This window comes from Salmo trutta, chromosome 7 (genome assembly GCF_901001165.1).
Source record: "Salmo trutta chromosome 7, fSalTru1.1, whole genome shotgun sequence".
Classification (NCBI taxonomy): Eukaryota; Metazoa; Chordata; class Actinopteri; order Salmoniformes; family Salmonidae; genus Salmo; species Salmo trutta.
Genome location: NC_042963.1, coordinates 55,615,676 through 55,629,529, shown reverse-complemented (window position 1 = coordinate 55,629,529; position 13,854 = coordinate 55,615,676). Strand labels below are relative to the sequence as shown.

Below are 13,854 nucleotides of genomic sequence, written 5' to 3'. Positions count from 1 at the left end.
GGAGGAGTGGCGGAGTGAGTTTTGGGCCATCTCTGCCCAGGGGATGAACGCTGCCTACTCCCCCGGCCGGTCCTGGCAATATGACCGCAGAAACCTACCCACATCCTGGTTTACTCTCTCCACCTGCCCGTTACTTTCGGGGGGAAAGCCTGAGGTGAGGTTGACCGAGACCCCCAGACGTTCCAGGAACGGTTTCCAGACCCTGGACGTGAACAGCAGACGGAACGTACAGGCGCCCAGCTGGACACTGGGGGGGAGTGGGCTCTGTGCGTAATGCCCGCTCGATGTCCGCGTCCAGCTCCCACACCACCGGTGCCATCAGGCAAGAGGCTGTAAGTATGGGAGTATGATCCATGGACCGCTCCTCTGTGTCATACATCCGGGACAGTGGGTCTGCCTTAGCGTTCTGGGAACCTGGTCTGTAGGATAGAGTGAAAACAAAACGTGTAAAAAACATGGCCCACCTTGCCTGGCGAGGGTTCAGTCTCCTCTCCACCCGGATATATTCAAGATTGCGATGGTCAGTCCAGATGAGAAAAGGGTGTTTAGCCCCCTCAAGCCAATGTCTCCACGCCTTCAGAGCCTTCAGAGCCTTCAGAGCCTCCAGCCAACAGCTCCCGGTCCCCCACGTCACAGTTTCGCTCCGCCGGGCTGAGCTTCTTCAAAAAGAAAGCACAGGGGCAGAGCTTTGGTGGTGAGAAAGCACGGCTCCTATCCCAGCCTCGGACACGTCCACCTCCACTATGAACGCCAAAGAGGGATCCGGATGAGCCAGCACTGGAGCCGTGGTAAACAGAGCCTTCAGGTTACCAAAAGCTCTGTCCGCCTCAGCCGACCACTGCAGCCGCATCGGTCCCCCCTTCAGCAGTGAGGTAATGGGAGCTGCTACCTGACCAAAGCCCCAGATAAACCTCCGGTAGTAGTTGGCAAACCCTAGAAACCGCTGCACTTCCTTTACCATCCTGGGAGTCGGCCAATTACACATGGCTGAAATGCGGTCACTCTCCATCTCCACCCCTGAAGTGGAAATGCGATACCCTAGGAAGGAGACGGACTGCTAGAAGAACAGGCATTTCTCAGCCTTGACGTACAGGTCATGCTCCAACAGTCGACCAAGCACCCTGCGCACCAGGGACACATGCTCGGTGCGTGTAGCGGAGTATATCAGAATGTCATCGATAGAACACTACACCCTGCAGGTCCCGGAAAATCTTGTCAACAAAGGCCTGGAAGACTGATGGAGCATTCATCAACCCATACGGCATGACGAGGTACTCATAGTGCCCTGAGGTACTCATAATGCCGTCTTCCACTCGTCCCCCTCCCGGATAAGCACCAGGTTGTAAGCGCTCCTGAGATCCAATTTTGTGAAGATGCGCGCCCCGTGCATTGACTCGATCGCACTGGCGATGAGAGACAGCGGGAAGCTATACCTCACTGTGATCTGATTGATCCCTCGATAGTCAATACATGGGCGCAGACCCCATCCTTCTTCTTCACAAAAAATAAACTCGAGGAGGCAGGTGAAGCGGAGGCCCGAATGTATCCCTGCCCCAGGGATTCGGATACATATGTTTCCATAGGTGGTACGGTCCTGTGACAGAGGATACACGTGACTCCTGGGAAGTGCTGCATCTACCAGGAGATTTATTGCACAATCCCCCCGTCGATGGGGTGGTAATTTAGTCGCCCTCTTCTTACAGAAGGCGAGAGCCAAATCGGCATATTCTGAGGGGATGCGCATGGTGGAGACCTGGTCTGGACTTTCCACCGTAGTCGCACCGATGGAAACCCCCACACACCTCTCTGAGTACTCTCGTGACCACCCCTTGAGAGCCCTCTGTTTCCATGAAATAGTGGGGTTATGACAGGCCAACCAGGGTAGGCCCAGCACCATGGGAAAAGCAGGAGAATCAATAAGGAAGAGACTGATTCTCTCCTTGTGACCCTCTTGCGTAACCATGTCTAGTGGAGCGGTGGCCTCCCTAATCAGCCCTGACCCTAATGGTCGACTATCTAGAGCGTTCACAGGGAAGGACATATCCACAGGAACAAGGGGGAACCCTAAACTATGAGCAAATGAACGGTCAATAAAATTCCCAGCTGCGCCTGAATCTACAAGCGCTTTATGCTGGGAATGCTGGGAAAACTCAGGAAATGAAATAAACACATACATATGAGCAACAGGGAGCTCTGGGTGAGCCTGGTGCCGACTCACCTGGGGTGACACGAGAGTGCCCTCCCTGCTGCCTCAACTCCCTGAGGAACCTCTCCAGCACCGACCAGCAGTGTGCCCTCTGCGGCCACAGATGGTGCAGGGAACGGCCCCTCCTCCGGTCGCCCTAAGTGCAGCACCTCCCAGCTCCATGGTCGTCGGAGCGGAGGTGCTGGGGGATGGAACTGACAGGCCCCGATCCGGACGTCCGCTGGCAGTCAGCAGGTTGTCCAGCCGGATAGACATGTCCACCAGCTGGTCCATTGTGAGGGTGGTGTCTCGGCAGGCCAACTCCTGACGGACGTCCTCGCGCAGACTGCACCTGTAGTGATCGATCAGAGCCCTGTCGTTCCATCCCGAGCTGGCGGCCAGGGTCCGGAAGTCCAAGGCGAAATCCTGCGCGCTCCTCGTCCCCTGCCTCAGGTGGAACAGACGTTCATCCACCGCTCAACCCTCAGGCGGGTGGTCGAACACTGCCCGAAAGCGGCGGGTGAACTCCGCGTAATGGTCCAACGCCACGTCTCCCTCACTCCATACGCCGTTGGCCCACTCCAGGGCAAATCCAAATAAAGTGAAATATTTTTTGATTGAAACTGTTGATGAAACAGGGCTTTACAAATACAATATGATGAATTGATTAATTGATGAATTGATTGAAAGCTAATCATCAGCCTCGTGTGTTACTACATTGTAAAATGCAGAACCATCTGGGATGTGCAGAACTTCCTGTTTCTAAAGTTTTCAACTCATTTCACTTCAAATAAAACCCTCAAAAAGTTACATTGACCTGTGACCATACTGTAGTATCTTTGATGTCCACATGATGTCGTTATTGTCAAGACAACCTGTGTGTGTGTGTGTGTGTGTGTGTGTGTGTGTGTGTGTGTGTGTGTGTGTGTGTGTGTGTGTGTGTGTGTGTGTGTGTGTGTTTTATGGGGGACTGCACATTAGGCTACAATAACATTTGTTGATATGTTGCTCTATTTTATTTGACTCTATTCTATTTAATCTACTACTAAAAACATGACTGTTATAATAACAGTCACGTATTTAGATATAATATCTAAATGCGTGACTGTTATTATATCTAAATACATGTCTGTTATTATATCTAAAAACATGAATGTTATTATATCTAAATACATGACTGTTATTATATCTAAATAAGTGACTGTTATTTTGTTATTTATTGTTTGTGAGAGAAGTCCTCACATTTGAGAATGACAATCCCTTAGTTGATCATTGGTTCTGCTTCATACCATAAGGCTTGAGTCGAGTGAGAGAGAGGGAGAGAGAGAGAGAGAGAGACGCGTGGAGAGAGCGAGTGAGAGAGGGAGACAGGCAGAGAGAGAGAGACGCGTAGAGAGAGACGCGCGGAGAGAGCGAGTGAGAGAGGGAGACAGGCAGAGAGAGAGAGAGACGCGTAGAGAGAGACGCGCGGAGAGAGCGAGTGAGAGAGGGAGACAGAGAGAGAGAGAGAGAGAGAGAGAGAGAGAGAGAGAGAGAGAGAGACGCGTGGAGAGAGCGAGTGAGAGAGGGAGACAGGCAGAGAGAGAGAGAGATGCGTAGAGAGAGACGCGTGGAGAGAGCGAGTGAGAGAGGGAGACAGGCAGAGAGAGAGAGAGAGACGCGTGGAGAGAGCGAGTGAGAGAGGGAGACAGGCAGAGAGAGAGAGAGAGAGAGAGAGAGAGAGAGACGCGTGGAGAGAGCGAGTGAGAGAAGCGCACAGATTCTCCAGAGCTGCAGATGCGCCTACATTTTCCTCCTTCGCCTTACGGATGATTTACACTGTGTCCAGCTGAATGGACGATGTTGTCGGTGAGTAAAAACAATCGCGTTACAATTTACATTCAGTTATTGTCACGATTAGTGAATAAACGTTATCGATCATGGTCAGGTTGAAATCTTTCAACTCTGCCACGACATTTGCATAGATACGCATGGTTAAAGAACGCCTGAATGTGTCGCTGATGTTACGATCACTCAGTCAACGTTACAAATCACTACACACGTCTCCATTGTAGGCCTCCTGTAATAACGGTTTGCAAAGTGAGTTACTAACTGTAGCCTACACCCGTGAACAAGTTCAAAAAGCATTTGCAAAATGGAATCCTCAAAGCCTTTCGCCCATCGCCCATTTCAGCCACCTTGGTCGGGTCTCCACTGTATTATTTTTCTAAGCGATACAAACCGAACATGGTTACTGTATGTTCATAAGTTATTGATCAGGTGTTGTTTCAACTTTGGGAAAATATATAAATTACAACTTTTTCGTTATATCACAGTATAATATCATGGGTGACCGACACAGAGATCCTGTTAAATTACTAAATGAACAGTTTTAGTTTGTTATTCTATGGGTTCATCATTGAGAGAGAGAGAAACAAAACAGTAATGGTATATAAGAGCTAGCGGTTATATTTTGTGTTCACCTGTTTACTGTGCATGGTGCTGACATCAGCAGGCCAAGCCCTGTGTCTCAGAACTATTCCCAGCAGAGATCTGTATGCTGTACTGAAGAAAGCAAGAAGCATATTAGGTGTCGGTGAGCAGCTCTGAAGGAAACTGCCCGGTGAACAGTATAGTAACAATGCCCTGTGCCTTTCTTAGTGATTGACCATCCCCTGCAGCTTTTGCTGCCTGTATTCTTATTTACACTAAGAATGTCCAATTCTCTGTATTAATTTTATTCACAACACCAATTGGTAATATTCTATAACAATAGAGTATTGCATCTTCCTAAACAGATGTAGGATCTTAATTTGAACATTCTTTTGTTGCTGAGAATTTTCCTGCATCGTGGGGTGGAACAGGACCATACAGGGGGCTGTGGGGTGGAACAGGACCATACAGGGGGCTGTGGGGTGGAACAGGACCATACAGGGGGCTGTGGGGTGGAACAGGACCATACAGGGGGCTGTGGGGTGGAACAGGACCATACAGGGGGCTGTGGGGTGGAACAGGACCATACAGGGGACTGTGGGGTGGAACAGGACCATACAGGGGGCTGTGGGGTGGAACAGGACCATACAGGGGGCTGTGGGGTGGAACGGGTCCATACAGGGGGCTGTGGGGTGGACCGGGACCATACAGGGGTCTGTGGGGTGGAACAGGACCATACAGGGGTCTGTGGGGGGGAACGGGACCATACTGGGGGCTGTGGGGTGGAACGGGACCATACAGGGGGCTGTGGAGTGGAACAGGACCATACAGGGGGCTGTGGGGTGGAACAGGACCATACAGGGGTCTGTGGGGTGGAACAGGACCATACAGGGGACTGTGGGGTGTAACAGGACCATACAGGGGGCTGTGGAGTGGAACAGGACCATACAGGGGGCTGTGGGGTGGAACAGGACCATACAGGGGACTGTGGGGTGGAACAGGACCATACAGGGGGCTGTGGGGAGGAACAGGACCATACAGGGGGCTGTGGGGTGGAACAGGACCATACAGGGGGCTGTGGGGTGGAACAGGACCATACAGGGGGCTGTGGGGTGGAACAGGACCATACAGGGGGCTGTGGGGTGGAACAGGACCATACAGGGGGCTGTGGGGAGGAACAGGACCATACTGGGGACTGTGGGGTGGAACAGGACCATACAGGGGACTGTGGGGTGGAACAGGACCATACAGGGGGCTGTGGGGAGGAACAGGACCATACAGGGGGCTGTGGGGTGGAACAGGACCATACAGGGGGCTGTGGGGTGGAACAGGACCATACAGGGGGCTGTGGGGTGGAACAGGACCATACAGGGGGCTGTGGGGTGGAACAGGACCATACAGGGGGCTGTGGGGAGGAACAGGACCATACTGGGGACTGTGGGGTGGAACAGGACCATACAGGGGGCTGTGGGGTGGAACAGGACCATACAGGGGGCTGTGGGGTGGAACAGGACCATACAGGGGGCTGTGGGGTGGAACAGGACCATACAGGGGACTGTGGGGTGGAACAGGACCATACAGGGGGCTGTGGGGTGGAACAGGACCATACAGGGGGCTGTGGGGTGGAACAGGACCATACAGGGGCTGTGGGGTGGAACAGGACCATACAGGGGGCTGTGGGGTGGAACAGGACCATACAGGGGGCTGTGGGGTGGAACAGGACCATACAGGGGGCTGTGGGGTGGATCAGGACCATACAGGGGGCTGTGGGGTGGAACAGGACCATACAGGGGGCTGTGGGGTGGAACAGGACCATACAGGGGGGCTGTGGGGTGGAACAGGACCATACAGGGGGGCTGTGGGGTGGAACAGGACCATACAGGGGGCTGTGGGGTGGAACAGGACCATACAGGGGGCTGTGGGGTGGAACAGGACCATACAGGGGGCTGTGGGGTGGAACAGGACCATACAGGGGGCTGTGGGGTGGATCAGGACCATACAGGGGGCTGTGGGGTGGAACAGGACCATACAGGGGGCTGTGGGGTGGAACAGGACCATACAGGGGGCTGTGGGGTGGAACAGGACCATACAGGGGGCTGTGGGGTGGAACAGGACCATACAGGGGGGCTGTGGGGTGGAACAGGACCATACAGGGGGCTGTGGGGTGGAACAGGACCATACAGGGGGCTGTGGGGTGGAACAGGACCATACAGGGGGCTGTGGGGTGGAACAGGACCATACAGGGGGCTGTGGGGAGGAACAGGACCATACAGGGGGCTGTGGGGAGGAACAGGACCATACAGGGGGTAACGAGGTCATTTGCTCCATGTTTTCCAGGAAAACCCTTGGCTACAGCGGGAGGTCCCATTACACAATGGCATCATGTTCTAACAGAGGTATTTACATCGGTAAGAACACCTGCATGTTTCTGTTACTCTTTATTTTTACACCTCTTTATTGTGTTAGAAAATACAGTTATCGCAAAGGACCAATGTCCCTGAACAGGATTTCATTGAAGGTATCACACAGTAAACATTCCTTATGGATAGAGTAGTGACGATAATACCGGAGAGACATTGGGAGGTGGTCTACTTCCATTATCTCTTGTGTTAGGTCCATTATCTCTTGTATCTAGTTCCATTATCTTGTGTCTAGTTCCATTATCTCTTGTGTGTAGTTCGATAATATCTTGTGTCTAGTTCCATTATCTCTTGTGTGTAGTTCGATAATATCTTGTGTCTAGTTCCATTATCTCTTGTATCTAGTTCCATTATCTCTTGTCTAGTTCCATTATCTCTTGTGTGTAGTTCCATTATCTCTTGTATCTAGTTCCATTATCTCTTTATCTAGTTCCATTATCTCTTGTATCTAGTTCCATTATCTCTTATCTAGTTCCATTGTCTCTTGTGTCTAGTTCCATTATCTCTTGTGTCTAGTTCCATTATCTCTTGTATCTAGTTCCATTATCTCTTGTCTAGTTCCATTATCTCTTGTGTTTAGTTCCATTATCTCTTGTGTCTAGTTCCATTATCTCTTGTGTCTAGTTCCATTATCTCTTGTGTCTAGTTCCATTATCTCTTGTGTCTAGTTCCATTATCTCTTGTGTCTAGTTCCATTATCTCTTGTGTCTAGTTCCATTATCTCTTGTGTCTAGTTCCATTATCTCTTGTGTCTAGTTCCATTGTCTCTTGTGTCTAGTTCCATTGTCTCTCTTGTCTAGTTCCATTATCTCTTGTGTAGAAAAGAGATAAAGGTCAGAATCAGCTTAATATATATATTCAGCATGCATCCCAAATGGCGCCGTATTCCCTATTTAGTGCACTATTTTGAACAGTACCCATATAAGGCTCTGGTCTAAAGTAGTGCACTATATAGGGTTCTATAGGGCCCTGGTCAAAAGTAGTGCACTATATAGGGAATAGGGTTCTATAGGGCCCTTGTCAAAAGTAGTGCACTATATAGGAAATAGGGTTCTATAGGGCCCTGGTCTAAAGTAGTGCACTATATAGGGAATAGGGTTCTATAGGGCCCTGGTCAAAAGTAGTGCACTATATAGGGAATAGGGTTCTATAGGGCCCTGGTCTAAAGTAGTGCACTATATAGGGAACAGGGTTCTATAGGGCTCTGGTCTAAAGTAGTGCACTATATAGGGAATAGGGTTCTATAGGGCTCTGGTCTAAAGTAGTGCACTATATAGGGAATAGGGTTCTATAGGGCCCTGGTCTAAAGTAGTGCACTATATAGGGAACAGGGTTCTATAGGGCCCTGGTCTAAAGTAGTGCACTATATAGGGAATAGGGTTCCATAGGGTCCTGGTCTAAAGTAGTGTACTATATAGGGAATAGGGTTCAATAGGGCTCTGGTCTAAAGTAGTGCACTATATATAGGGTTCCATAGGGTCCTGGTCTAAAGTAGTGTACTATATAGGGAATAGGGTTCCATAGGGCTCTGGTCTAAAGTAGTGCACTATATATAGGGTTCTATAGGGCTCTGGTCTAAAGTAGTGCACTATATATAGGGAATAGGGTTCTATAGGGCTCTGGTCTAAAGTAGTGCACTATATATAGGGAATAGGGTTCAATAGGGCTCTGGTCAAAAGTAGTGCACTATATAGGGAATAGGGTGCCATTTAGGATGTAAGCTCAGTCTTTGAGAAACAGGAGACAGTCAGTGATATGTGTGAATGTATTTTATGATACAGTGTTCTGGTCAAGGGAGATAAAGTGAAGCAGTATGCCCTCTTTTGAGTCGGTGTGTGTGTTCGTGTGTGTTACCTTGTAATGAGTATCTGCCTGTGACGCGGAGCTAGTGCTCTGTGACCTTGTGCAACCCACGGATCATTGCTTCCCTACTCACCCACCCAGAGGCATCTCACCCCAACACAATGTGTTCATGTATTCACAATCCTCTACCTGGATTATCCTCCAACCTGGTTGGACATTGGAACTCAACTATTTCCTGGTTCCATTTGGAGAAGACTAAGCAGGGGGATGAAGGTGGAACCTGCAGGTATTAAATAGCCTATCTAAACCTATATATTATACAGGTATAATATAGCCTATCTATATAGTGGTATAAAATTCCGCTGCTGTTTTGATGTTCTCTGTGTTATAACCAATGATGTATATAAACCCTGGATTGTTGATGTTATGTATTGGCCATTGAGAGGCTTTGAAACCACTGGTCGGCCATATTGGCATTCCCCAGAGCGGTCCTTCACAGGAAATAATGGCATTCCACAGTATTTCAATTACATGTTTCAAGGACAAAATGACATGTGTTTAGTCTTTTTTTGTTGTTTTGTTGTAGTGGGGACAATAACATTAGTAATCTAAAAAAAATGATACTTGAGAAAATATTTTTAAATGTTTCTTCGTATTTCATTTGTATGTTTATCTCACATAATTATCATAAAAACTTATACATGAATTTGTCTGTAATAGAATACATTTGGCAAAAAAACGAATGTTGACATTATTAAATGCATTTCTATAGCTTACAAAATGTTTATTTTTACACCAATGGGGGAGTTCCAAGATGGAGTCACGGTGGCTTCAACACAGCGCCCCCTCTTAGTCATCTAGTATATATATATATATAAAGTATTGGTTATTATAGAGAACATGATCATAGATGGGGATCAACATGATGGATGGCTAGACGATCCTAATTGGTTTACAGTGTTACTGGTCCGTTGGCACTCGCTATATTGATTAACGGGATGCAAATAGGCTTGGAGGAATCCCTGGAAAACCATTAAGTCTAGGATAATGTTAGGATACAGCGGGTAATTTATGATAGGAAATCCCCAGTGTCGGATAAGCGTGAGAGGCACGATGAGGAGGCTATTTCTTACATCTTCATAGGGTATGATATAATAGTACCATAGAACAACGTGTATGACAAGGGGCCATGTTACTGACTATGCAAGTGATGCATGATGGGATCGTTTCAAACCTGAAAACGGAATTGTCTTTAATGAAAATGTGAATGGATCCATATTGATGGTTGGTTTCCGCTGTTTGTATAGTTTTTTTTCTGAATAATACTTGAATCAGTTGCAGCTTGCCATCCAATTTTGTAACTGTACAGTAACCAAATGACCTGGGTTCAAATGTTATTTGAAATCTTGGGAAGCCCAGCTAAAGTATCTTAAATGATTCCAAATACTATTTGAACCCAGGTCTGTAACTAAATGGATAAACAGAACAGAGGCTTCAGGTCAAATCAACAACAGAGAATCCTAAATTATTAATCTTCACAGCAAAGGATACTATGAGGATGTCTTCTAGGTGTTGAACGAGTGGGCCTCTCTGGTTACACTGTCTGTCTGTCTGTCTGTCTGTCTGTCTGTCTGTCTGTCTGTCTGTCTGTCTGTCTGTCTGTCTGTCTGTCTGTCTGTCTGTCTGTCTGTCTGTCTGTCTGTCTGTCTGTCTGTCTGTCTGTCTGTCTGTGTGTGTGTGTGTGTGTTATTATTCTCTGAAGTGAGCCATTCTGTAACATTAAGGAATGATTCACCCTTTTCTTCAAACACCGTTTTGTAGGTTTGAGTTCTGCTTTCAGCTCTGAAATGGTTGATGTGAACCAAACCTGTAAAGTCAGGCATCTATTTAGTGGCATTGTTGTTGTCGGGATGTAAACACACTTTGTTTGAATGGGGTAATCAACTATCGCTACATCCATTCTTAGACTTTTTAATGAATAATATATACCCATTGATTCTGGAAGAATGGAACATTATAAATGCCTCATTGTCTTTGTTCAACCATCGAAACCCAAAATATATGTTGTTGTTTTTAAATTCTGTTGTTGGTAAACAATGTAATTGTAAAAAAAAAAACACTGTATAGGCCAAAAAAATCATGGTTCAAACTATAATGTTGATATCATGGATTGGTATTCTTTTCTCCAACTCCATCACTAAAACGGCGAAAGGGTGACGGCGTTTTTGTTGTTTGAACTGCAGATTTAACCCGTTAAAGGGTGATTGTGGATTTTGTCTGTGCGCGCGTACTACCCACCCAGATCTGTGTTTTTTTTTCTGTCCTTTCTTTATGAGTTGTTAGGTAGATTATTACGTTTATGAACCAAAATAAGGCATCATTTGCTACAGTGTAAATGAATTTGTTGCTCTGCAGTCGACTGTACATTTCTCAGCCCTGAGGTACAGTACATTCCAGGGCTGTGTCTGTTAGTGCAGATGAAAGACTCAGTTTCAGTAAAGAGGGCAAGTGGAGACAGGTTCCACATGCCTACCCAGGAAGGTATCAGTGGAACAAATTACCTACATTACCTCAAATGCAGTGGTGGATACTAAAACGTATTTTTCTTAAAACGGTTGTTGTATTGGGCAGAAGGCCCCCGGTTCGTCTGGATGAGAACGGGACCTACTCTGTTTTAACAGGGACATTGTAAAGTGAACATCTGGAGTTAATATCGGCCTATTCACAATTACTATTTTCTGACCTTGTTCCTACAAAGAATGACAGTGGGGAAAAGAAATGGCGGAGAAATGGTTGTGGATGTTAATGCCATGGAGGGGATGCTGGAGCTCACGTGGTAAAGGTGCTGGACAAGGTAAAGCTGTCTGCTGTTGTTGGTGGAGTTGTTGTTGGTGGAATTGTTGGTGGTGGAGTTGTTGTTAGTGGTGGAGTTGGTGGTGGAGTTGTTGGTGGTGGTGGAGGAGTTGTTGGTGGTGGTAGTGGAGTTGTTGGTGGTAGTGGAGTTGTTGGTGGTGGTGGTGGAGTTGTTGGTGGTGGTGGAGGAGTTGTTGGTGGTGGTAGTGGAGTTGTTGGTGGTAGTGGAGTTGTTGTTAGTGGTGGTGGAGTTGTTGGTGGTGGTGGAGTTGTTGTTGTTGGTGGAGTTGTTGGTGGAGTTGTTGTTGGTGGTGGTGGTGGTGGAGTTGTTGGTGGTGGTGGTGGAGTTGTTGGTGGTGGTGGAGTTGTTGGTGGTGGTGGAGTTGTTGGTTGTTGTTGGTGGAGTTGTTGTTGTTAGTGGTGTTGGAGTTGTTGGTGGAGTTGTTGTTAGGGGTGGTGGAGTTGTTGTTGTTAGTGGTGTTGGTGTTGGTGGTGGTGTTGGAGTTGGTGGTGGAGTTGTTGTTGGTGGTGTTGGAGTTGGTGGTTGTGGTTTTGGTTTTGTTGGTAGAGATGGTGGTGGTGAGGGGGTTGTTGGTGGTGAGGGTGGTGGTGGTGAGGGTGGTGCCAAAAGGGGTTATGCTTGGTGGGAAGAAACGTGTGTACTGTCTTGGAGACAATCAGTGGTTATATATTGTTAGCCTTACAGACTTCAGTGTCAATTCTCAACATTCTATAATTCAATGTATAACAAAAAAAAATCTGTAAACATTCCAAGTAGAGTCCTACAATTGGCTAATATACTGTGGTTGTCATGTGCTGTATACTGTTTTCATCTAGAGGAGGAGAGACACGTGAGAGCCAATGACAAGGACTACAATGAAAAGATCCCATATGCTGTAAGTGAGACACAAAGCACATGTTATCACAGCATATCAATGATACTGTCATGATGTAGATGATATTGACCATTCTACATTTGCGACCCCCCCCCCTCTCCCCCTCCACCCCCCCCCCCCCCCCCCCCCCCTCCACCCCCCAAAAGGACAATCACATCAAAACCTGCAAGTACAACGTCTTCACCTTCCTGCCCATCAATCTGTTCGAGCAGTTCCAGAGAGCTGCTAATGCATACTTCCTAGTGCTGCTCATGTTACAGGTACCTCATTCGACATCATAGAGTGCTTGTACAGATTCTATGAATCTTTATCATGCTTTATTACAGAGATTCCATGAACATGAAATCACAAATATGATGCAACTGAAAGATTTTATATGGTGAAATAAGGATCACCGACAACGTAAATTCAATGTCTTTCATAAATGATCTGACAAATCTAAGCCCATTCCGTTATACATGTTGCCTGTATGTTAGTCTGTATTTCAAGTGTATCATTGTTGACAGTTCTCCCAGTATACAGTGCATCATTGTTGACAGTTCTCCCAGTATACAGTGCATCATTGTTGACAGTTCTCCCAGTATACAGTGCATCATTGTTGACAGTTCTCCCAGTATACAGTGCATCATTGTTGACAGTTCTCCCAGTATACAGTGCATCATTGTTGACAGTTCTCCCAGTATACAGTGCATCATTGTTGACAATTCTCCCAGTATACAGTGCATCATTGTTGACAGTTCTCCCAGTATACAGTGCATCATTGTTGACAGTTCTCCCAGAATTCAGGGAGAAGAGCCTTGGTCAGGGAGGGATGCCGGCTTAGAGTTTGCCAAAAGTCACCTAAAGAATCTCAGACTATGAGAAACAAGATTCTCTGGTCTGATGAAGCCAATCCAGCGGCAGGGACTTGGAGACTAGTCAGGATCAAGACAAAGATGAACGGAACAAAGTACAGAGAGATCCTCAATGAAAACCTGCTCCAGAGCGCTCAGGACCTCAGACTGGGGTGAAGGTTCACCTTCCAACAGGCCAACGACCCTAAGCACACAGCCAAGACAACGCAGGAGTGGCTTCGGGACAAGTCTCTGAATGTCCTTGAGTGGCCCAGCCAAAGCCCTGACTTGAACCTGATCGAACATCTCTGGAGAGACTTGAAAATAGCTGTGCAGCAACGCTCCCCATCCAACCTGACAGAGCTTGAGAGGATCTGTAGAGAAGAATGGGATAAACTCCCCAAATACAGGTGTGCCGAGCTTGTAGCGTCATACCCAAGAAGTCTTGAGGC

The 13,854-nt window shown here is 47.5% G+C and overlaps 1 protein-coding gene across 3 annotated transcripts in view; it reads left to right on the top strand.

The window, feature by feature from the left end:
• Positions 1 to 3,914: 3,914 nt before the first annotated feature.
• atp8b4 (ATPase phospholipid transporting 8B4) overlaps positions 3,915 to 13,854 on the top strand; it is a 50,372-nt gene continuing 40,432 nt past the window's right edge. Inside the window, exons 1-5 of one of the 3 annotated variants that reach the window (XM_029757394.1) lie at positions 3,915 to 4,033; positions 6,935 to 7,005; positions 11,579 to 11,674; positions 12,511 to 12,569; positions 12,716 to 12,829. In XM_029757394.1, the coding sequence (XP_029613254.1) occupies positions 11,599 to 11,674; positions 12,511 to 12,569; positions 12,716 to 12,829 (249 nt within the window). In that variant the 5' untranslated portion in view covers positions 3,915 to 4,033; positions 6,935 to 7,005; positions 11,579 to 11,598. Of the gene's footprint in view, positions 4,034 to 6,934; positions 7,006 to 11,218; positions 11,675 to 12,510; positions 12,570 to 12,715; positions 12,830 to 13,854 lie in introns of those variants that run through there. The other 2 variants (XM_029757395.1, XM_029757396.1) reach the window with 2 other exon arrangements.